The sequence below is a fragment of the Excalfactoria chinensis genome, chromosome 4 (genome assembly GCF_039878825.1).
Source record: "Excalfactoria chinensis isolate bCotChi1 chromosome 4, bCotChi1.hap2, whole genome shotgun sequence".
Taxonomy (NCBI): domain Eukaryota; kingdom Metazoa; phylum Chordata; class Aves; order Galliformes; family Phasianidae; genus Excalfactoria; species Excalfactoria chinensis.
In genome coordinates, this window is record NC_092828.1 from 11,456,593 (window position 1) to 11,479,508 (window position 22,916).

Sequence of the window (22,916 nt, forward strand, 5' to 3'; positions counted from 1 at the left end):
GAATAATCCCTGGCTCACAATCTATTTCTACTGCTCCCTAAACATGGGAAAGATACAAAGTGGAGAAAAAGCACTAAAAACCTCAATAACAGATCAGTTATAAGGTACATGAGACTCACATTGAGACTCATGGCACTGGAGGTCAGCTAGTCCAGCCTGTTCCAAGCAGGGCTAACTTCCATGTGAAAATTGGTTGCTTAGGACCTTGTCTAGCTGAGTGCTGAAGCTCTTCAAGGATGGATAAAACAGAATCACAGAACCGTAAGGGTCAGAGGGGCCTCTGGAAATCATTTAGTCCAACCTCCTGCTAACGCTGTTCCCTAAGTAGGTCACATAGGAAAGCATGCAGGTGGGTTTTGACTGTCTCCAGAGAAGGAGACTTCTCGGCCAAATGGAATTCTCTGTCCAGCATGGAGCCAAGAGTTCCACTCAATGATCCTTATGAGTCCCTTCCAACTTGGGATATTCTGTGTTTCTATGATACTTTTGCATGTTCGATACCTGCATCACTTACGGAGAACTACTGTGAGTGCAATGACACGCATGAAACCTGTGCGGGACTTTTACCAAGGCAGTGAATCAGTGGTGTAATTGTGTTTTCTTGTCATGAAGCAAAGGTGACTTAGTGAGAGAACGGGAAAGTTGAGCCCAGATAAAGGAGCACAGAATGCAGGCAGACACACAGCCCTGGTGGGTCGGGTCTCACCTGCAGGGGCTGAGAGAGGAGGTGGGGTTGGGACTCTCCTGGGTAAGGAGCTGCTGCCCTCCAACAGCAAGGGGAAGAAACCCCATGGGCTGCCCGGGAGAGGGCACTGCTGCCCTGCTTTTGGGATAAGACAGAAAGTCACGCAAGCCCTGCCTAGTGGAATGAATCACACAGTGCATCCGGGTAGACTGCTGTACTCTGCCTGAGACTGGAGCCTCTGCTACACTGCATGGTTTAAAACGGTATATTCGGAACATAATCAACTCTATTATTAAAAGCTTCCTTTTTGCTATGTGTATAGAGTGTGCTGAAGAATTATGGTATTCAAACAGAAGGAAACAGGCTGCATCCATTTGAAGATAAATTACATCAAACAGGCAATTAAAATGTCCCCATCGGTAAGGCAGAGTGAGACCATGCAGAGTGATTGCTGAAACAGCAGAATCTAATGCTTGAAGTCGTATAGTGTGGAGAAAAAGATCTTGATAATGACCGAAGTGAAAATTAACAATTTAACAACTGTGCGTAACGTGCCCAGTAAAGTCATTTGTGTGGCGGCACTTTTATCTGAGGTAAACCGCTTTGCTGATGTAGTATTTTACATGGAGTGCCAAAGGACAGCCCTTTGGTTAGGAAAATATATGTTAATTTTAAAAAGACAAAAAACTTGTATTTCACAAAAGCCGTACGACTGCTTAAGCAGGGCAATTAATTACAAGATACAGGTGCTCTGCGCAGCCAGGGAGAAAGAGCTGCTTTGCATGACAAGACAAATTCCTGTATGGAATGTAACAAGAATAACAAAGTACAATGAAAACAAAAGAGTTTACTTGCGGAATTAGAATATAAAGTGGGATATAAGAAAATGAAACAGTAGACGAGCTTTGTCTCAGTCTGCCTAAAAACTAATAATCAGAAAGCTGAGATAAAGGGAAATAGATTTACAAAAATCTCTGTACAAATTTTAAAGCATGCCTTACCTTGGAAGCATTAAAATATAACAAGGGAAAGACAAATTTAATCTTTCAGTTCACCAATAGAACCTGAAGTCTCTTTACGTGGTCTTTAAAGTTCTATCTATTTCTGTTATTCCAAAGCAGTGATCACAACTAGTGAAACCAAATCTAGCACGTTTCAGGCTCAAAACATCAACATCACAATGAAACCTCACTGCGGTGTCCTGACCTCAGCAGTCGAGGGTGGATTGGTTCTGCATTTTCCTCAGGTATATTCCTCATTTAAAACTATCTATCCCCCAATCTTCATGTTTCCCACACCGTCTGGAAGAGCTTAAAGAATTCTTTGTTTCCCCTTGCCAAGGCTAAGTGAGAATGTTGGGATTGATTCTCAGTCTGTAGCTAAAGAAGATTTCTCGGTTATTATTGATGTTCTTCATTGTTCCTCAGTAAACCAGCTCAGTTAAGTATTTATAGCTGCTGAGATCTCCCAGAAGAATGCTTTGGTACTCTGTGTTCAGACAGCTCATATTTATACTTCGACTACCTGTTGCCTCTTTTTTTAATCATCTTTGTCTTTTTCCTTGGTTCAGTCTCCCCTTCGTGTGGCCTCTCCAACCTCTCTCTGAAAGAAATAAACGAGAAAAATAAAACAAAATTGTAGACCGGGTTTTTCAAAGGCTACCATTCTCTCTTAAACTAAATTCATTTCGAGAGCTCTAGCTCTATGAATATAACTGCTGCACTCACTGGTTTCAGCTGCCTCTGTTGAGGCTGCCAAAAACAAAGTTGCATAAAGATAAATGTTCCTTTGTTGTGTCCCTGTTCCCTACACGCGTATCCCTTGTTGGCTGTGGGAAAGGAGTGTGTGAAAAGAGTTGATGCCATCGGGGAAAGGAGCCATCTCCTGAAGTCAGTCCCAGGCTGAGGTCACTCAGGGGATAAATACTTTCCCCCAAAGGCCTGTGGCTCCTGAGAACTAACTGTTTGCTTTGCCTGTCAACAGGATTTTCTCTGCTCAATATATCAAGCCCCAGCGACCAGCTGGCTGGTTTGATCTGCCCGTAGTAATCAGCTGGCATCTTTCAGGTTTGTAGCCGTTTCTTCTCCTCTAGTTAGCACCCCAGCATAAGCCAACTGAAACATCTATCAAGAAAATCATTGTTAGAACGGCTACCCTCATCAGCCAATGACTGGCGCTTGCCTTTGTTGAAGAAATAAAGTGGTAGCTGAAAGCCTAAATACCACAGACCATATTTTGGTTGCTACAAGTCAACTTAGTTCCATTGGGTTCAATTGTCTGTGCTGATTTATGCTGTCTGTGACTCAGGTTTTTAAAAGCCTAACTAAAAGAAATCTGGAAAGAGTATTTCTCATTTATCAGCTTAAAATCAAAGTTATTGATAAGATCCGAAACAGCAGACAAGCAAACTGATGATTTTCCTAATTCAGAAGAGGATATATGAAAAGCAATGGTCAAGTACATGTCAGGAGTGAGTGTTAAAGAAGATCAGCAAGTGTAGGTGTTACGTTTTGGGTTTTGATTGGCATTCCTGCTTGCAAAGTAGATGTTGTACCATTTTGTGTTTTTTCACATTGCATTTTTCTTTTAGCCTCTACTGTACCTGCACAAGCTGGAATTCAGGCTGAGGGGCTCTTGGATATTGTCACAAGAATCATCGTTGTCTTCCGATTCTGGAGACTTTAAGGATCTTCTGTTTGAGTTTGAGTTTGTTTTTTCCCCTGAATTATCAAGGACGTATGAATTAAAAACAAAGAAAACACAGATATTAGAGCTGTTTTTTGATTATTCCTAGCAAAAAACAAACAAAAAACCCCCAAAACTGAAAACCCCCAAAAACTAAAAGCAAAACAAGTCAAACAAACAAAACAACAACAAAAAAAACTCTACAGTAATTTCTAGCATGGTAACACTTTACATATATAAGTCATTATGGCAAAGAAAACGCCTCACTTTCTATGGGCCTAGAATATACTTTTTGACTGTAAGTGCTCACAAAGTGGACTTTAACTTTGAAATCTGCTGCACACCGATGTAAGTTTCTATGAGGGGCAACCACTGAAAGTGTCTCCTGAATAACAGATTAGTTTAATCTGCTGAATGTGCAGTAGATTCAAATAAATAGTTCAGCTTTCCCTTTTACCTATTGGTTAAAGGGCTGCTCTGGAGTGGGAAAAGACACATATATTTGTAATTCAGCCACCAGCAAGCTGGATAACCCTGGAAGCTCACTGTACTTTTTTTCTATATCCCAATTACCTCATCTGATGAAAAAAATCTTTCCCCAAAACTCTATGATAACATATTGCACTGTACTGAACAGAGTAAGTGAAACTGTGTTTTTTAAGATTCCTGGATTGTACCAACCTGCTGGCTTGCTCCTTTTGGACAGATGCTTCTTCACAGTGACTGGAACTCGAGCCAGTGCAGCCAACTCAGTAATAAAGCCCCACTCTGCTTCCTGCATGTGAGGATAAAGAAACAGTCATTTAACACAGAATGGTTTGATTCTGGGTTATGTTATCCTACACATGGTGTGACAAAACCATTCATGTCATTGCAGAAACATGGGAAGCAATATGGTATGGCTCTTCTTTAACAGCACTTGACACAAACATGCTGAGAGCATCTGATGAAGAGCAGGAGATGTGCTGTGCAGCCTGGCTAGTCACATCTACGTGGCACTTGGACCTGACCCTCCTTGTCTTGGCTATGAACTAAAGCACACTGAAGTACTAGCAAGGAGGTTGAATAGACTCCATCTGATCAGACAGAGATGTTCAATTAACCAAAAAATAAGCCTGAACTTGCAATGGATGTGATGCAGAACTGTCAACAAGTAAGATAAAGAATACAATGCATCCTTCATTTCCCAACTTCTCTTTGTAGGAAATGGTTTCAGGCTGTTAACTGCCTGCCTGTGTCATTGGGTCCTGAGCTTCAATGGTGAATCTCTGCACTAATCTCAACTGGGACAGCAAAAGGACCCTTACAGCCTGCCAACCAATGAGTGGAACAGATGCTTCATCACTGACTGACTCGGGTTGGTGAGTCATGTTACCCTGATTTACCTTAAGCTGATTCTCCACCTCACTTCCTAGGTGATGCAATCCCAGCAGCTTCTGTTTCAGAAATTCCAGACGAATTTGTTGGTGCAGTTCAAACTGAGTCAGAACCTTCTTTTGCTGCAGCACCATCCTGGTAAAGGGAAATTTGAAAGTTAGTTGCTGTTGTTGGTTCAGGATCACAAAATTGGTTGGAGATCATCTAGTCCAACCCCCTGCTAAAGCAGTTTCCCCCAGTTCAAGAGAGGAATACAATGCTGGTGAAGTGCAATCAGAAGATTTTGTAGAAAGCCTCATTAGCAGTAGCAGCTCATCCAGTTTCTGCTACGACAAATAATTTTGCTGTAGATTTTTAATTAGTTTTCCTTATTTTAACAACCTGCCTTGGGTCACCACAGTGCATGAGCTCCTTTCTAAGGCTGGAACTGCAGCAGTTCAGTTTGTCCGTGCCTGGAGTTCAGCTCTAATTGTGAAGTCTTTTTTCAAAAGCATTTTATGTTTTCTGCAATGAATCAACTCAGTTTTGCTATCTGCATGCCAAACAGACAAGCTGTTAGAGGATCAGGTGTGAGGATAAGGGATTAAGAATTAGCCATTTCATTCAGAGCTCTTTAGTACCAGGTTGACACTGAGCCAGAAACACGATAATTAGAAACCTGGTGTTGGGAGCATTGACAACTATATTCTTCTCTTGTTTTATTTTGCTGGTAAAAGATTAATATTAATATAGTTGAATCTGAATGGCTGCAACTTGGCTAAATCTGTAACTCTTCTGTTTTCTTGCCTGGCCTACCTTGAAGCAAAACTGTCAATCACTCATTGCATTCCTTGGGGAAGGAGATAACACAAATTGTTTCTGACATCTCCACACAATGCAGTTTCTATTGTAACGGTCAATGTTTACACAAGGTTAGCTTTCAAAATTTGCCCTTTGAACTCACACTCATAACCTTCCAAGGGCAAAAGCAAATAAAAACTTCCACTGAGTATAAAAGGAATTAGATAATGGAAATTCTGTCACTGATTGAACATCCTGAAAGAATTTGGGATTTCACCCTAGAAGAAATCATAATGGCAACATGAAACTGAGCTTTGACTAGTAGTTATGAGACCAACTTAGATACAAAATAGTTGCATTTTTAATACCCCGTTTTCTATCTGAATGCAGTCCAATTTAATTGTATTTTATTTTGAACTAGCAGAATGGGTTACGGATGAAAAAACTGAAACAACTGAAAGGGAATTTACATGTCAGAATAAATGATGAGCTTGATAATGAACATCTAGCAGATATTTTCTGAAGCCCTTCCCTAGATGAATTTATTTCTATACAAATTCAAAGAAAGATAAAAAACAGAAAGTAGCAGAATGTCCAAATATGAATTAACCACTTTACAATGTTAAAATTGCACACGCAGTATTACTATGGATAATAATGAAGAGTAAAGAAATCAATCAATTACAAAATGTATATTATGTGCATATCATTTTGCAAGTCCTGCAAACTTATACTTTTATAAGATAGATTTTTATGACAATTAATTCCTTGGATTTACAGTGCTTTTTGTGCAGTCTGAACTCCATAAAATCAATAATATATTAAACATGATTTTTATCTAATTAACATCTGAGGCATTCAAGCCCAAATTTTGTGCGAACAATCTCAATTACCAAAGGCATTCAATGAAACCCTCTTGTCATTCTGAATATTATTCATCCTTCAAAACTGTTATCCTCATTATGCTACATATTCGCTCAGCAGCAAATTAATATGTACTTTTTGTATTTAAAGCAGAAAAGATGGAATATAATGAATTAGACAACAGCAATTCCCATTCCACACTTACATTAAATTTCTTTTAAAATTTGGTGTATGTTTAGGCACTGCTTTTCATTCTATCTTTTCAAACTGTCTCTATATAGTTCTCAAGTTAAATAACAAGCACCCAAAGTTCTGTTTAATAAGAAAGTAACTGTTTGAGGTCAAAGGGTAGAAAACTTTGGCAACAGATATTTCTTTCCCATCGAAGACAAAATATAAAACTCAAACCTAAAACGTTTATTCAGCTAGACACTGATATACATCTGCTAAAGTCAAAGCATTTAAATAGCCAGCAGTGCTTCTACTTGCTCTTACCTTTGGTGGACTGTAGATGATACATTTAGGATGCCTTTGGTCTGATTTTCTTTCAGTGCTTGTTCATTCTCTTCTTTCTTTCTAAGTCTGTACTTTTCACTTCTTTCTGCTGAAATAGCATTTTTTGTAAAATATTCTGCTCAAAATTACAAACTCTACTTTGAGTTCTGTCAACCAGACAATCTATGTTTCGCATCAGTACAAATTAATCCCTGTTCTAGGTAGTCTTTCCAAAGTCATCGCTCCTTAAAGATCTCAAGCACTTCTTTCACACGCTTCCTCTGCCCCTGTCATTTGTTACATCATCAGACATGAGGCTGTGCATTGTTTAGCTGAGATGGTAATGTCAGTGAATTCCCATTATTATGTTTCTCCCACTAGGCTGTGGGTGATTAATACAGAATTTGAAGGAGAAACTTTATGAAAACATTGCCAGATAAAAAAACCCTCAATTACTCTAAGGCCTGACAATACCTAACACTGCACTTCCCTTCATTGGAAGGTGAAGTAATTTCAGTACTTCTGCTGATGCTCACACTCTGTGAGTGACTTCTTCATCTGCTGAGTGGGGTCTTGAGCCTTGCCTTCAAAGTCCTGCCTGGTAGCAACCTGCTGGATAGGATCCCTCTCCTCATATCCACTGCTGTGGATCACTGCATTTTTCTAAAATAAGGAGAGAAATGGATGGGTGTACATGACAAATTAAAGTACTTAACATTCATCTGGGGAGCATCTAGCCTTTTCTGAATGCTGAGAGAGGATGGCAGCCACCTCTGAGGCTGACAGTGTATTTGGTGAGGGGAACCACTCTCTCCTTGTGTAGTAATCATGCTGGGAAATCGCCTAACAAAACAGGCCCTTCAAACATATGTCTGGCCTGCTGGCTGGCTGACAGGGCTTAGCCCAGGGGCAGAGCTGTTAAGAATCACAGTGGAAAATTTCATTGGTTCTGGGGGCAATACAACAGCTGAAAAGGGAAAGGCATGGGGCCTCCATCACAAATTTGGACTTAGGTTTAAAAATGGACTTATATGTATTAGAGCATCAAAAGTTCTTATCAGACCTTTTTCTCTCTCTTAATATGTGAAGTACCAACAAAGCAGAAGTAGTCACTTGCTAATACAGAAGAACTGGGCCACGTTAGACCACACACATGTATCTCTGCAATATTTTTCACTGTATTAGTTCACTTGAGCTTTCAGTTTCACCTTAGTTTCTCTCAGACCACCAAAATCTCAAACACATCTGTGTTTATTACCAACATAAACACTCTCATCTTCCGTCATGTCTGCAGGCTTACAATGCAGGAGAGAGAAATTTATTTTTCTTCAGTTGAACAGAAAATGTGCTCTTTCAGTAGCTGCTTACACACGTAATTTTCTTTCTCATAGTTCATGGAATGCCAACTAATTGAAATGATATAACCACGCAAACACTAGGAGAAAAAATGATATAAAGAATGGTGACCAGAAGGTTCTCTGTGGCTCTAGTGACTGGTATTACAGGTCTTTCAGACTATTTGGGAGATATGTTGGCAGCAATATGAAAACACCAATGAAACAAAAACACTCATCTATGTAATGACAGTGGATCATCTCAGCTCGCTCACATCAGAGAAGTGCTTAGCAGTGGGCTCCAGTTTTAATTCCTGCTTATGACAGAATGGTTTAGGTTGGAGGGGACCTTGAAGATCACCTAGTTCCAACCTCCCTGCCATGGGCCAAACACTCAATCAGGCTGCCTAAGGCCCCATCCAACCTTGCCTTGAATGCCTCCAGAGATGGGGCAACCACAACCTCTCTGGGCAACCTGATCCAGCACCTTACTACCCTCTGAATAAAAAATTTCTTCCTAATATCTAACCTAAGTCTACATTCTATTAGTTTTAAAGCATTTTCCCTTGTCCCGTTGATATCAAACCATGTAAAAAGCTGGTCTCTCTCCTGCTTGTAAGATCCCTTCAAGTACTGGAAGGCCACAATGAAGTCTCCCCAAAGCCTTCTCTGGGAAGAAGAGACAAGTTAAACTGGCCCAACTCCCTCAGCCTTTCTTCATAGGAGAGGTGCAACTGACCCAAATCAAAGGAATTTTAGACTCTGTCTGTAGTCAGCTAAATCAAAGTCAAAGAGGTCTAGAGAGAGAGAGAGAGAGAGAGAGAGAGACTTAGTGAGAACATGAATAACTTGACTGCCTTGCTGGCTGCCAGTGTCTTAAATACAGGTCATCAAAAATCCCTGCACAGATTTTGCCTGTTACTTCAGATTCAAATTTTAAGGCTTCAAGGTCCATAACAGTCCACTGCAAAACAGATTCAATCTCCTATAACCAGTCAGCATGGCTAGCTATTAAAAGGAGTTCACAAATCCTTCCTACCAAAGTATGTGGATAAGTTTGTTCCTCTTCACAAATCCTCTTCTTTGGTTAAATACTCAATCCTATTTAAAACTGTTAACTTAAGTTTTAGAAAACAGCTTTCATTCATCCACTCTATGTGTCTCAAATACTTAGAAGCTTCTGTCATTCTACTAACTTGGTGACTTCATTTAATACCAACAGCCTTCATCCAGAGGAGAGAAGAGAGTTTGCAGAAGAAATCAATAATCACAGCTTGCTTGCTTTCCTGTCCTAAAGGAACTCAAAAATTAGAAATAATTCCAGGAAAAAGTGTCTGTATATCTGTGGGATCCAGGAGTTCATAAACCTCACCAGCAGTTTTGCAGACTGTGAAAGTGTCACAGTTGACAGCAAGAAACAATGCAGTAGCTCATACTCAGGATGGCAACAATTGGCTTTTTGCTGTATCCACTCATGAATCTTCTCTATTTCAGAAAGAATAACATTTTATTGAGTCATAAAAGGAATCTTTTTTAAGATTTAAGAAATTTTTAAGAATTTAAGAACCTCCTTCTTAAAATTGAATGCAATCAGCTCAGAGAAACCAGACTGTCTGCCAGGAACTGCAAACACAGAAAACCTTCTAAGAGGAAGATCTACTTTGTAGGCTCCAGTCATAAACCCTCCTCACTCTCTCTATCGGTATTTGTGGAGAAAAAAAACCAACACAACAATATCTTATAGCTGTCAATATCATACGTACCTTGTAGGGATTTCAACTGCTGAAGTTTTTTTCTTTCATAGTCTTCTGTGATTTTTCCAACTTGTTGATAGTAGTTTTCTACCAGTCTATTGATATTATTGCTGGTCCCATATACACTTTCAACAGCAGCTTCTACCAGTTTCTCCTGTATTACATATTACAGAGAACAACTCATTTTCTATGCAAAAAACTTGGTGTTTTGATCTGTCTAAAACTGAAGACCAAAATCAATATTATATGCGCATACAAGATTGTAGACTTTGTGCTTCAAAAACATGACGAGCTGATATACTGGAACATGAAAAATTACAGTACAGTCTTTCTAATCACAGAATTTCAGAGTACCTCAAGAGGTACCATTAAGGTACCTCAAGAGACCATTAAGTCCAGCCCCCTTCTAAAGCAGGTTCCCTAAAATAAGTTGCACATGCAGGTCCAGAATAGGTCATCCAGACAGGTCTTGAGTATTTCCATAGAAGACTTCACAACCTCTCTGGGCCAACTGTTTCAGAGCTCCATCACCCTTACCATACAGAAAATCTTCTGCAATTTTCTATGGAACTTCCTTTGTTGAAATTTTAGGCCATTGCTCCTTGTCCTATCACTACACACCACTGAGAAGAGCCAGGCCTCAACCTAATGTGGATCACACAACCTACATGTGAGGAGCTATCCTTCTAACAGTTCAATCTTCACAGCCCTCTTTGCCTGTAAACCCAACTACCAGCAAAGTAAATATATATACATATATTTTATAAATCTAATACAATTTTCCTTTATGCAGAAAATTCAAATATTTGCAATGATCTTATTAGTCTATGAATTGTTTCATTTTATTAATCTATGAATTAAGCTGTTAAGCTGCATACTGCTAATTAACTTTAAAATCTTTGTCAATAGATTGTCATCTCCATTTCTTTCTCATTGTTGTGATTTTTTGTCATCAAGAACTTTCTCAGTGTTTCAGTGTTCTGGGGTTCAATTTAGTAAAATCTCTTTTGGCTGCTAAAGTGAGTCAGTCACAAGAAAATATTGTACTTTGACGTAGGTGTTACGTCTTTAAATAGTTTGCAAGTTATCTTCAGTTTTAAAGCAGGTTGTAGTATTGTCCTGCTGACACTTTTAGACATAGGATAATGCTTACATGGAGTTGCCCTCCGATTTATCCAAGCAGAACTCAGTGTTTTAAGAAAGCTGCTATTGAACACTTCCATACCTTGAACTCCTCTTCACTGTCTGAATTCTCTTTTGCAGCTTCCTGTCTGGCATGCTGCAGCAGTGTCCGCCCAATCACTTTCTCCATGTGTTGCTGAAGAAATTGAAGAGCTTCTTGGATTTCTGTTACTAACTGCTGGTGAAATTCTAAATGGGTTTGCTGTGTTTCTTCCTCAAGTTTTGCTTCCTCTTCCAGAATGTGAGACTCCTGGTAATTAGACAAGATGGTACCAAGCACTGCTACTCAAGTGTACTCAGAACTATAGACAGCATCACTGTAAAAGAAAGTCCTACAGCCACTCAGAATATCACTGTTTTAATCCTTAATCTAATTTTCAGCATTATCTAGAGTTACTTTTTATGGCACCAAGGTTACTGCTTCTGTCATCATAAGTACAATAACAGCAGTATCCTGTCCCAGCAGTCATTCTTTTGTTTTGAAAAACTCAAGTGACTTTCAAGTAGGAATCTTGTAGCTTTGCTTGGTGTTCACTTGTCCTTTTATTAGAAAAAAAAGACATCAGAAACAACTGTATGCCAGTTTTAAAACCAGTGACATTCCCATTTCTTTTAGGCTGAAGAGTTCTAGTCTCTTAAGCTCTTTCAACCAACCTTGCCACTATTTTCTATACTACTTTTCAAATCCACTTTCACTCTAAGCTCTCTTCAGCACACAAGAGGACATGCTCACCAGCACAACCTGTTCCTTCTTTCCCATGAGCATTACAGTCTTCCACAGACTGCCTTCTACTGGGTTAAAGATGTCACTCTTATACCAATATTCTCATTTAAGTCTAAATAAAATTCAATTATTCTGAGGGATTTAACAGTCCCTATTTGATTCCCTCTTGTAACTAAAAAATGCAAGTAGGAAAAGAACCTGCTCTGCCTACATTCATCTGTGGAAAATAATGATGTCCCTATTAATGCTGGTTATTCTAATGTCTTTATTTAGAGCTCAGACATGTTTTTGACACTTCTAAGACCGTCATAAAATCACTAAACAGTTTTTCTCTTTAAAAAAAGACCAAAATGTCATATTATGAAATAAATAGACTGACATAATACCCTCACATCAATTTATGCAAATGATTAAATTAAATTTAGTTAAAATAACCCAGTGTGTCTAAAACTCTGGTTGGATGTCTGCAAAATAACCTCCTCCTTAACTCCTTATATATCAGCTTTAGTTTTGGAGGCTGTTCCTAACATTTGTTTTCTCTCTGACTCTTCACAGTTCCACACACAGACTCTACTTGTTTGGTAGCAAGGATATTATATGCATATATTTAAGCATTTCCTTGTGAGATTGGTCATGGCTGGACTTAGAAAGAGGCTGTAATGGATGCAGTCCAAAACAGCAGTAGTACCTGGGGACATTTCTTTTTTGCTAGGGAACACAGTGATTGCTCCAATTCTTGTCCCTGTGGGATCGAAATGAACTGGAACAATGGAAAGAACATAAATGATGGAAAAGAGGAATGATGTCATAGTCATATGCATTTGAATTTCACTGTATTTTACCTGTACTAAAGCTTAATGGTATTTTGAGATTTTCACACTTACCAGGGACAGAATTTCCTTAATCCTCTCCCAAATGGAGAATCAGGGTCCATATCAAGCTAATTACAATTAGAGGCATGCACAACATTCTCTCTATGCTGATCGCACAGTGATGGCATGGAGCAGAGATACAGAGTATTGGATGGGTTCAACCCAGAATGGCAGTAACAATGAGCTGGGCAGGGGTTGATATTGATGCCTGCTGGGAAGGGTCCTCTGATGTTGACTTCAGGAACACAGTGTTGTTCTTGTTAAGTACCCACTGCAGCTAAGTGAATAACGAGCAAGATCTAGTATTAACCAGAAAGATTAAACCCTAAAATACAGTGACAAACATATATAAAAGTGCCCCGTGGGAATATAAAATATAATAATCCTTTGAAATTTCTCTTGCTACCTCAACCTACAGGAATCTGGAAGGATATCAAGGGAATGGATATTAAGTATCTCATGGACAGAGGATAAAGGAAACAGAAGAATGAAAAATGACAGCAGTACAGAAAAACTTGGTAGGTCTGCTGAAGGAAAGAGATAGTTTCTTCTGACCTACAAGAAAGGAATTTTCAAGCACATATTATGATCTCTGGAAGAGTTGGTAGGAGTTTCTCTTACCATAAAGCAGTAACTTGCGTAAAGTCCATTGTGCTCCTTGCATGAAATATTAGAGAATTTTAAGTGTCTACTCAAACTAAAAGTGAATACTTAAGTACTTCCTATGTTGAGAGGGATGTATTTTTGACAAGACTTTTTCTCTCTATTTGGAACACTAACGTTTTTATATTTGAGATCCATGGCTACTTCTAATGCCAGACATCATAACATTTAAGAACTTTGGACAAAACCCTCCAGGATACTGTACCTACCACTGCCTTCTGTAGCTGCCACTGATCTTCATCTTGACAGGTTGAGGAGCCCTTCTGCAGCATATGTTGCTCTCTCAGCTCCTGGAGCAAGCTCTTCTTTCTGGACATCCTCATGCGGGTCAAACCTGCCATTCCAATGCTTCTAAGAGTTAATCTTCTCCATACTGAACACAGCAAGAGCTGCTGTTTTTGCAATATGTAGTTAACAGACCTGCAAAAAAGACCATTAAAAATCACACAGCTATCGAACAGATATCGAACTGTGGGAAATGTCAAAGTCAGAAAATATCAAAACAGAAGGTTGAATTGAAAAATACAGGCAAAATAAAAGAGTGCAGTGGCAGTAATAGTAATATTCCAGATAGCCAAGTGTTGAAATGCATTTATCTATGGTAATGCGGGTGCCATGGTGAATGTTGTCATTTGGCATCTTAATTAAAACAAGGCAGATAATCTAGAATTTCTGTTGAGAATGTGTCTTTTAAAGAGAATTTTATCTGAACAAAGATAAAATAAAATGGAAGTTTCATTAGTGGATACAGACAGAGAATGTAAGGGAGGGGTCACTTCCATGGTATTCTACTAACAGAAAGAAAAGACAGTACAATGCCAAACTGAACATTTTATGTTGAAGGATATTATACTCTAATGTGACATACAGAGAGCAAAGTGAAGCTCATTCAAGATTAGGAATTACTCACAAACATAGGAACAGATACTCAGAATGCATATGAATGGACTAATCAGAGAAGACTTTAGACTCATTATGAGTCTGTTGTCTTTGTTCTTTTAAAAAAAATTTTTCTACTCAAGATTAAAATCTACAGTAACCGTCTCTCTGAGGATGCTTAGAATCCCTCAGCACTGCTTTCTGCAACATAACATACATGGGTGTTTATCTGCATTTGTGGCACTGCAGATTAACCGCACTGCTTGCTGATAAAATCATACTTACTCATCACTGAGGCAGCCCAGTCTGCTCATGACGCCTTGCATTACCTTTTCTTGTTTCTCATTCATGTGCTTTTGCATCACAGAAGAGAGAGCATATTCATTTATCCATAGCTAAAAGCAGGGGAAAAAAAACACAGTCTTAAGATACTTTCCATCACTTTGATCATCATATGATGAATCAGGGGTTTATTTTTATTTTTGTTAAAAATAGTAATCCCCTCTTTCCCTGTCTCCTACAGATTTTCCCATTTCAGCAATAGAGGAAACAATTAAAAAAGAACAATGTGGCACAACATTTTGCATTAGCTCTTATCAGCAAGTTGCAGTGGGCTTTCAGTTTGATTTTCTTCACTAGTATGGATGTAGATTTTACTTTAACCGAACAAAATAAAGATAATCATCATCCCCCACCACACTTTTGTGTATATTATGCACTGAAAATAGCAATGGAGATTTTATGATTAGGTTTTTCAACTGTAAGTTTACAGCTCCTTCAAGGCAATATTTAATCAAAGAATCTTGAAATGTTTTGATGGACTTTTCCACTAGACTAAACTTTTGGAGATACTGACTTAGATTTTGTTTACTGCATTGCCAGAACTCAATGAATAATAGGCTGTAAGGTGACATGACTGTAAGGTCCAAACTCCATTACTGTGAGATGAAGAGTTTATTTCAGGCTATGCTGGCAGCTGAGTGTAAGCAGGTAACTTGCAGATATATGCAAGTCCTAAATTAAATATAATACTCAGGCTCTCTGACAGCTTCACTTCATGCCCTACCCTCACTCACATCATGAGGGAGTAAATTTTATATTATTGTAGACAGCAAGATCTCACCAGATCAATAGGTGTAGCAAAAAACTGGGTGTGTAATTGCAGCCCCTCTCAGTGCAAAGAATTAGGATTGATCCTGGGCCTTCGTATTGGATAAGACAGTCTTTTCCCCAGGAAGCAGCAATCTGTGCAGGAGAGGCTTTATTTGTGAACACAGAATTAACACCCCAGGGAAGTGCAGAACATCAGAAAACACATAATCTCTGGCTTTATATGAAAAATGTATTTCTTTCCTGGATAGTGCATTCTCTGTGCCGTACTCAGCAGTACATACAACTGAACCCTTTCCATCCATGTAGAAAACCTTACCAGAGCACATTCTCCTGTGCAAGATGCCTGGGAAGGATGGGCTGGCAGTCTGTGCTACAGACGGAAAGAGAAACACAGCACAGAAATCTGCACAGAAGTGCAGAGTGCTCCTGGTTGCTCTCACATGGAGCTGTGAGAAGTGGACTAGCAGTGAGACCTCAGCTAACTTGAGCCTGGGTCATTCTTAAAATCAAAGAGCCAGTTCAAGCACAGTGTCATCTCTGACTGCATACTGCAAATGACAAATTGAGGCCTACCATGTCTCCAGGTATCATAATGACAAATATAAAATATTTCCCCAAAATAATAGCTGTAATAATAATAATAGCTGTATTAGTATTTCCCCTTAGCAGCTCTATGGATATGGTTTCCTAGCACTTCATACCTCTCTGTAGATGCCCACTACAGTTTTGGTTAAATACATGAGTCAATGTAATGTCATTTTATTGTCTGCCAAAAAAGACTTCTTAATTTTCTATAGAAGTGTGTTCAATAAGAGACTGCCTATGGCTCAGATGTGGCTTCCCATTGGTTTTAGAGACTTGTTTATTCATACAGAAGTTATTTTTGAGGGCCCGTCTTCCCACTGGCTCTACAACAGCAGACAGAGGTGGACCGCCAAGTTACAAAAGACAGGAGAGGTTTTCTGGGCCTGTAGATGATACAGTATTACAGTCAAGAAACAAAAATGTAACACCTCTGCTGGTGGTGGTATATCCTATCCAAAAAAGGCACTCAGAGCGATAGATATCAAAGACAGGGACTGTAGTGGGAACTGCAAAAGAAATAGAATAGTTCTGCAAGGGAGAATGTAGACTTTTTTATTAAGGGAAAGAATGAGTCACCTTCTAATGGAGACTGCATTTAACATAAGCTTTATGCAAAAATTAGCTAGTGTCTCTTCACTCCTCTGAGATCAACAGAAAGCCTAGAACACAACAAGAAGTATCCCCTATGCACAATTATTGAACTTAAAGAAGCACATCAGCTCTTAAGTAGCCTGAGCACAGTTATTACACATTTAAGTAGAGATGACAAATAAGGTTTGAGATTTGAACCAAATGTTAACTCAGTGTTTTGCCTCTAAAGGTCACTAGGAAATTGCCATGAGCCAGAAGTGTGCCCTGTATCTCATGGGCAAGAGTCAAGTGGATGGGGCTGGACTCCTTTCAGTGCTGTCCAGTGAGAGGACAAGGGACTAAGGGCACAAACTAGAACACAAGAAGTGCCTTTCAAAGCTTTCTTTATCTTTACATCGCTTTGAGACCCAACACTTTTAGACAGGATTCCTGTACCTGAGCCATGCTTTTTCCTCTACACCTCCATGTCTTGGTGTTGTCAGCACTGAGTGAGGAATTGAGATGGCCCCTAGAAAGTCAGCCCGGGCCTGGGCTGACTGTGGCACAAGGCAGCTCTCAGCTCCCTCAACCTGGCATCCCTCACCACTTTCCTTCCCATCTCAGCAATTTTCCACTACAATGTGATTCCAAAATACTGTTAAAGAATGATAGATGAGTAAAGAATGGAGAAAATGACCACGCTGCACAGTCAGCGGTTGGAGAACAGCTGGGCTCTCTGATTCCTAAGCTGCATTTAACCTGTAAAATCGAGGCCAAAATCATATCAAATGGGGAAGTAAAACTCTGTGGAATGTTTGGCTATTTGAATAGATAAGACATTCCTATCACTATGAAATAAAATAGGATCTGAAAAACAAAGAGAAAGAAATAAAAAGCACTCTATGTCAAAGCTAATAAGTAGCTGCTGATTGGCCCCTGTGGGTGCCAAGCAATGATGTGGGAATGGATGAAAAAGTCCTCACCCCATTCCGTCTCTGTAAGTTTCTCAGTGTTTTGTCTCCTGGCAACAAGTCCATTATAAGACCTTCTGGAGCAGAGCTAACATTAAGCATTACTCTTTGGCAATAAATATGTGGAATATGCCTTTGGTAGGTAATGAAATCCATAAAATACCTTGAGTTAGATCTCAGATACAACAGTAAATTAGATCCAAGTAAGCTCACTTTCTTGTGAAGCTCTCTGACATTTTTAGCACAGATTCTTCAAGAAATCGAAGGAAAGCAATTTCTTTCTAACAGCCTGTAGATGGTGTGTGATGCACAATGAATGCCAAGCAAGTACCTACCCTACTGCAGCAGCCTGCTCTGAGTAACAGATGGCAGTGCTCTTCCAGGGAAATCATGAGGCAGGAGATATGTGGGAAAATGTTCACGGTTTATATTCATTTGTCAATTACTTCTGTTTGCCTCGCTCATATTCTCAAGCTTATAAGGTGAAAGTTAAATATGAAACTGAATTTTAATTTTCTTGCACAAAAGAGACTCTGTTTCACCAAAGGTCATCATATTCCAGATATGTATAAATGCATAAAGATGATCTCAGACAAATCTAGTTCAGGTAAGTGGGAAAAATGTCTTTTTGAGTCACCTTAGAAAGCTGAAACAATCTGGTAAAAACCCTTCTGATTCTAGGCTTCCTAAAGCTGTAAAGACTACGCAATTCTATGCTGTAGTGTTATTTGTCAAAAGGCAAATGAGAGACATATTTCTTTCTGGAAAATGCCTGATAAAAAGAACTGTCAATATAAATATTGATTAATGGAACTTCAGTCATCAGCAGTGCAACATCTGTGGAATCTCCCAAATGTCACAATCACCTGTCACAAGTATCTCATCCCTCCTTTTATAAAGGTGGAAACCAAGTGCTTTTTTCAGTAGGATATGGGTGTCAGCTCACTATTTAAATGTACAAGTCACTGTGTTAATACTAGGAAAGAGCCAAGAAAGGCATTTTGCATTTAAATGTAATATAGTTAATTGTGTGACACACTAGCTTATACAAGAAAATATGCCAGCCTAGCCTTGACGGAGTAGCTGCTTCCCTACATGTTCTCTTTAGAGATACAGCATTCATTCTTCCAGTTTAGTTCAAACTACTTTAAAAAAAAACACACACATGTGTAAGTGAAAAAAACCTACCTATTCAAACATTTAAACTCGTCTTGAAGAGTCAAACATTTCCCCAGGTGGAGAAACTCTCTTCCAGAAATTTACTGCATAGAATCATTTATCCTTAGGAAAGCCCTATCATCTGTTGATCGTGCAATTTTCATCTTGAAAAATGCCCAGCTACACTGCTGGTGACCCAGAGACCAATGTGAATGCTATGTACTTATTTAGGCGAATTCCTTTATAGTTCAATAATTACTGTTAATGATGTCACTAAACTCTCTTTTTTTTTTTTTTTTTTTTTTTTTTCCCAGCTAGGAAGCCATCTGCTTTATATTATGAATGCTACAGTACACTGAAAATGTAGAAAATCAGCTTCTAAATCTAACTATCCTATGCTTGGCCATTACTGGAGCATATGAATTCAAATATAATGAATTAACCATACTGTACTGTCCAAGGAACTATTCTCCATCAACCAGATGCTGGACCTGAACTAATCCTCTTTTATCTCTTGAGAAACAATCCTAGGGTGTTACTTCCTCCACCCAGTCTTTATACACACTGTGTCCAATGACAGTACTGGAGGAATGCATACAGAGTCTTTGGAATAAGCTCTAGACTTGAGCTCTACATCCTCTACAGTTAAACTGCATCCATCTACTAGTTAAACTACATCCTCTCTGGCCCTCAGCAATGTCTGACATTCAATGGGTCTGCAGAAGGACCAGAGCAGAGGAGCCCTAACACTGACTTATTTCTTTTGCTTTTCTCCTCTGGTCTCAGTGCCCTCAATGTGCTGGGCACAAACAGAATAAAAAGTATGGACACATATTTCTTCACCTCATCAGAGTTAAAAAGAGTGTTATATGTACAATGTTTATCATACATTTCTAGCAATTATAGTATTAATGCATAGAAATGATTAGGAAGTATGTGCATAAGAAGTAAGTAATGCCTCCTTTCCTGTAAGCTGATGAAGGTGTCTTTTTTTAACTGTTTCTGTAGATCTTCAAGAGTTGAGGACACTGTAGAATCAGACAGAAGACTTGCCAAAAAATGTTTAAGTGCTGAAAAAGCTGTCAAACACTGTGGACAGATGTTCAGGAATTACTCTCCAACTCTGCTGTGAGAGTTTATGTTCACAATGTACATATTCACTCCACACAGCATCTCAAAGTGCCCATTCTGAATCTGGTACAGATTATTTCTTTCCATATCCCATTTATAGACCATAATGTCCCAGGATTCTACCTTTTTTTCTTGCAGTAGCTGCTCCTGGAAAAGCTTCCAGCGTTTCTGGCGGTGGCTGTCCCACTTCTCCAGCTGAGGGACCACATTCTCCTGCCATTCCTCTTTCAGAAGTTCACATTCTCTTACAGAGAGGCCGGTCACAACAGGCAGTGTTTGAAGAAACAGCTCATTCACCAGCTCTGCTAAAGCATGGGAAGCTTTAGAATACAGCTCCTGTCAGGGGGACAAAAAGGAACAATGTGAGACAGATGAGAAAGCAAAATTCGTGGCCCTTTGCAGCTACTTCACTGCATGCTGCGTGATACCACTGAGGGAGTGTATCGGACTAGTGACACCTACGGATAAAATCCAATGCCAGTAATGCTTGAGTTAGAGAAGATTCTGTAAATGGAGCCTGTAACCACACAGACATTTTGGTTAAGGGGCACAAGAGTATTTAAAATGCCATGCTGGCTTTAGCATGAGATTCTGAACCCTAACTGTTGTCCACCTGCAACTGCAAAGCAAATAATACCATGTTCTACTGGCTGTAGTGACATCTGGTAAACTTCACTTATTTTGCCTGAGTGGAAAGAACCTTGTATAGCATGAAAAATTTTAGGCATATTTTTGAAGGTGCTGACAGGAATGAAAGCAAGAAGTAAGGACAAGTTAAAAGGGACAGTACAGAATTTAGATAGACAAATTGACACTGATCATGTTAATAGTTATTGCTTCAAAATATGACTTTCCTTAATGCCTTCTGGAGGAACAGAATTATTCAAATCCACCCTGATTCAGAATAGCTTCAAGCCTAGGAAAACAAATATCTGCCGGTGGTTCTATTAAAACTAGTCTCATATGAATGGTTTTCAATTGCTGAGGCTGTGTCATTCGCAAGAAGAGTTTGGGTGATTTAGTCAGATGGTATCCAAGCTACGAAACCTTTACAGAACCTGCAATTTCAATGTCAAATACGCAGTGACATGGCACAAGCTGTGTTTGCAAACTTGCTAGAAATTTGAAGTAATCCCTGAGGAGAATAACTGAGTGCAGGCAGCTTTCCTTAGAGGAAGAGAGAAAACAAAGACATGGAAAGGTCACTCAGACACTGCAGCACTCCAACAGGATGAAGGGCTGGTTTTGTGTGACTTCAACATTGTCACAGCAATCAAAAAGGCTTTACTGTGTGCGTGGTTTTGCTTTCATTGCCGATTGCTCAGCCCTCTTGAAAGTACTAAGATTTATTCATTTTCTTCTAAAATACAGCTAATAGTTTTAAAACTCTTTGCAGCATTTCTGCTGCAAAAGCAAGTACTTCAAGTCTTCTGGCTGTTGTCTTTCTTTAAATATGGGCCTAATCACAATCTCTTAAGTGATCAAAATCCAGAATTTCTCAATAGAAGCATCGCTGTTTTTTATCTAAATGTCAAAAACATTTCTCTGCAGCTCTCACACATAAAAATGTCAAGAGAACTTATCTGGTTTTGGGTGGCACACTGATATAACACGCTATTCTGTAAGAATGCTTCCCAAATCTTAGATGTGGGATCATAAAAACAAAATGAGAAAAACAGAAAAAAAAAAGGAAAAAAAAAAAAAAGATAAATTTGCAAAGTCAAACACTCAGAAACAAAAAACGAACACAATTTAGGCTGCATGTAAAATCTGGCTCTGTGCGTATGCCCCCATACTGATAAATTTTGGGTTGGGTTCACATTCTGTTTTCTCAGGATCATTATCTGTTCGGTGTTTAGGTTTATCAATACTCATCAAGTGGGCAGATTTCAAGAAGAAAATATTTTGTTTTTCTCACTTATTGTTAAGCATGCAAGATGTGCACTGAATACAAAATTATTATTTTCCTCCTGTGATGTAGGATGCTAATCACCATATTAATGAGCTGTTTCACAAACAATAAATAGCTTAGCTCAACAGCTCCCTGCAGCAAACTCTTCTTGTGGATAAAATCAAGGCACAACATTAACAAAAGTGCTCACTACACCTTCAAGATCTTCTGTCTTGATTTCTTCCATTCTTTTACCTGTTAAAAGCATGTAGTGTTTTCAGATTGCAGCTTCCACTAACTCTGTTTAAACTCAAAGTGTTCAGAATCCTTTCACATTGGGTTACTTGCTCCAGAAACTGGGTCCTGGACAGAACAGTCTCCTGGTCAGAGACGCACCAATTGGATATCTCATTTCTGGTAACATTTCTCTCATTTCTGGCTACTGCTCACAACATGGACACGACAGTATCACTAGGGCAACATCTGAACAGCGATTTATGTCTTTACACAGCCTTTTCTTACTAGGAAATGATCTGATTGGCCTATATTGTGTGGCCAAGACTGTGTAGATGCACTGGAACTTGATCTCAAGGTTTTTCTGGCAGCACAGGAACAGAGCAGCTGAGAGTCAGTGTTAAGTGGTTTTACAAGAAATTGCACTCCAGAGAATTCTGGACAGCTGACAGCAAATGCCTACTTTGTAGGTACTGACCACAGCTACATCTGTGTTGCTAACATTTTCTAGATTAAATAACTAAGCCAGGCACTGGTAAACACTGAAAAGTGGAACAAAATCTACCCCATGCATTCTAAATCACTGGTTGAAATGTGCCCCATTAGGAGGAAAGTGCCACGGGCTGCACACATCACTGTAGAGACAACCTGCTGTGTAGGTAAATCCTGTCTCAAAGGAAGGATCTACCTTCCTTAATTATTATAGTTACCAGTTCCTGTTATAATAAAAAGTAGGATTTATACTGTCTTAATGAACTGCTTTGTTGTGGACCTGGCTTACCTTGTGAACACTAATGCTAATGGTTTGAGTTTTCACTGCTGCTATTTCTTCATTTTAGAATTCAAGCCTCTAAATCCAGGGATTTAACATAAACTCAGATTCCATGTTTCTAATCTCTGTATCCTATACCACATTTAAAAAACTGTCACTGTAAACTGTCTCCTCTCTGAGCTTTTCTAGCCTTTCCG

At 39.1% G+C, this 22,916-nt stretch overlaps 1 protein-coding gene across 2 annotated transcripts in view; it reads right to left on the bottom strand.

Annotated features, from left to right (window-relative positions):
• Positions 1 to 411: 411 nt before the first annotated feature.
• EVC (EvC ciliary complex subunit 1) overlaps positions 412 to 22,916 on the bottom strand; it is a 50,036-nt gene continuing 27,531 nt past the window's right edge. The window contains exons 12-21 of one of the 2 annotated variants that reach the window (XM_072335677.1): positions 19,946 to 20,158; positions 14,580 to 14,689; positions 13,625 to 13,835; positions 11,200 to 11,406; positions 9,984 to 10,128; positions 6,887 to 6,992; positions 4,756 to 4,882; positions 4,052 to 4,145; positions 3,288 to 3,405; positions 412 to 2,287 (exon numbers count right to left, since the gene is read on the bottom strand). In XM_072335677.1, coding sequence (XP_072191778.1) covers positions 2,206 to 2,287; positions 3,288 to 3,405; positions 4,052 to 4,145; positions 4,756 to 4,882; positions 6,887 to 6,992; positions 9,984 to 10,128; positions 11,200 to 11,406; positions 13,625 to 13,835; positions 14,580 to 14,689; positions 19,946 to 20,158 — 1,413 coding nt within the window. In that variant the 3' untranslated portion in view covers positions 412 to 2,205. Of the gene's footprint in view, positions 2,288 to 3,287; positions 3,406 to 4,051; positions 4,146 to 4,755; positions 4,883 to 6,886; positions 6,996 to 9,983; positions 10,129 to 11,199; positions 11,407 to 13,624; positions 13,836 to 14,579; positions 14,690 to 19,945; positions 20,159 to 22,916 lie in introns of both variants that reach the window. The other variant, XM_072335676.1, reaches the window with a different exon arrangement.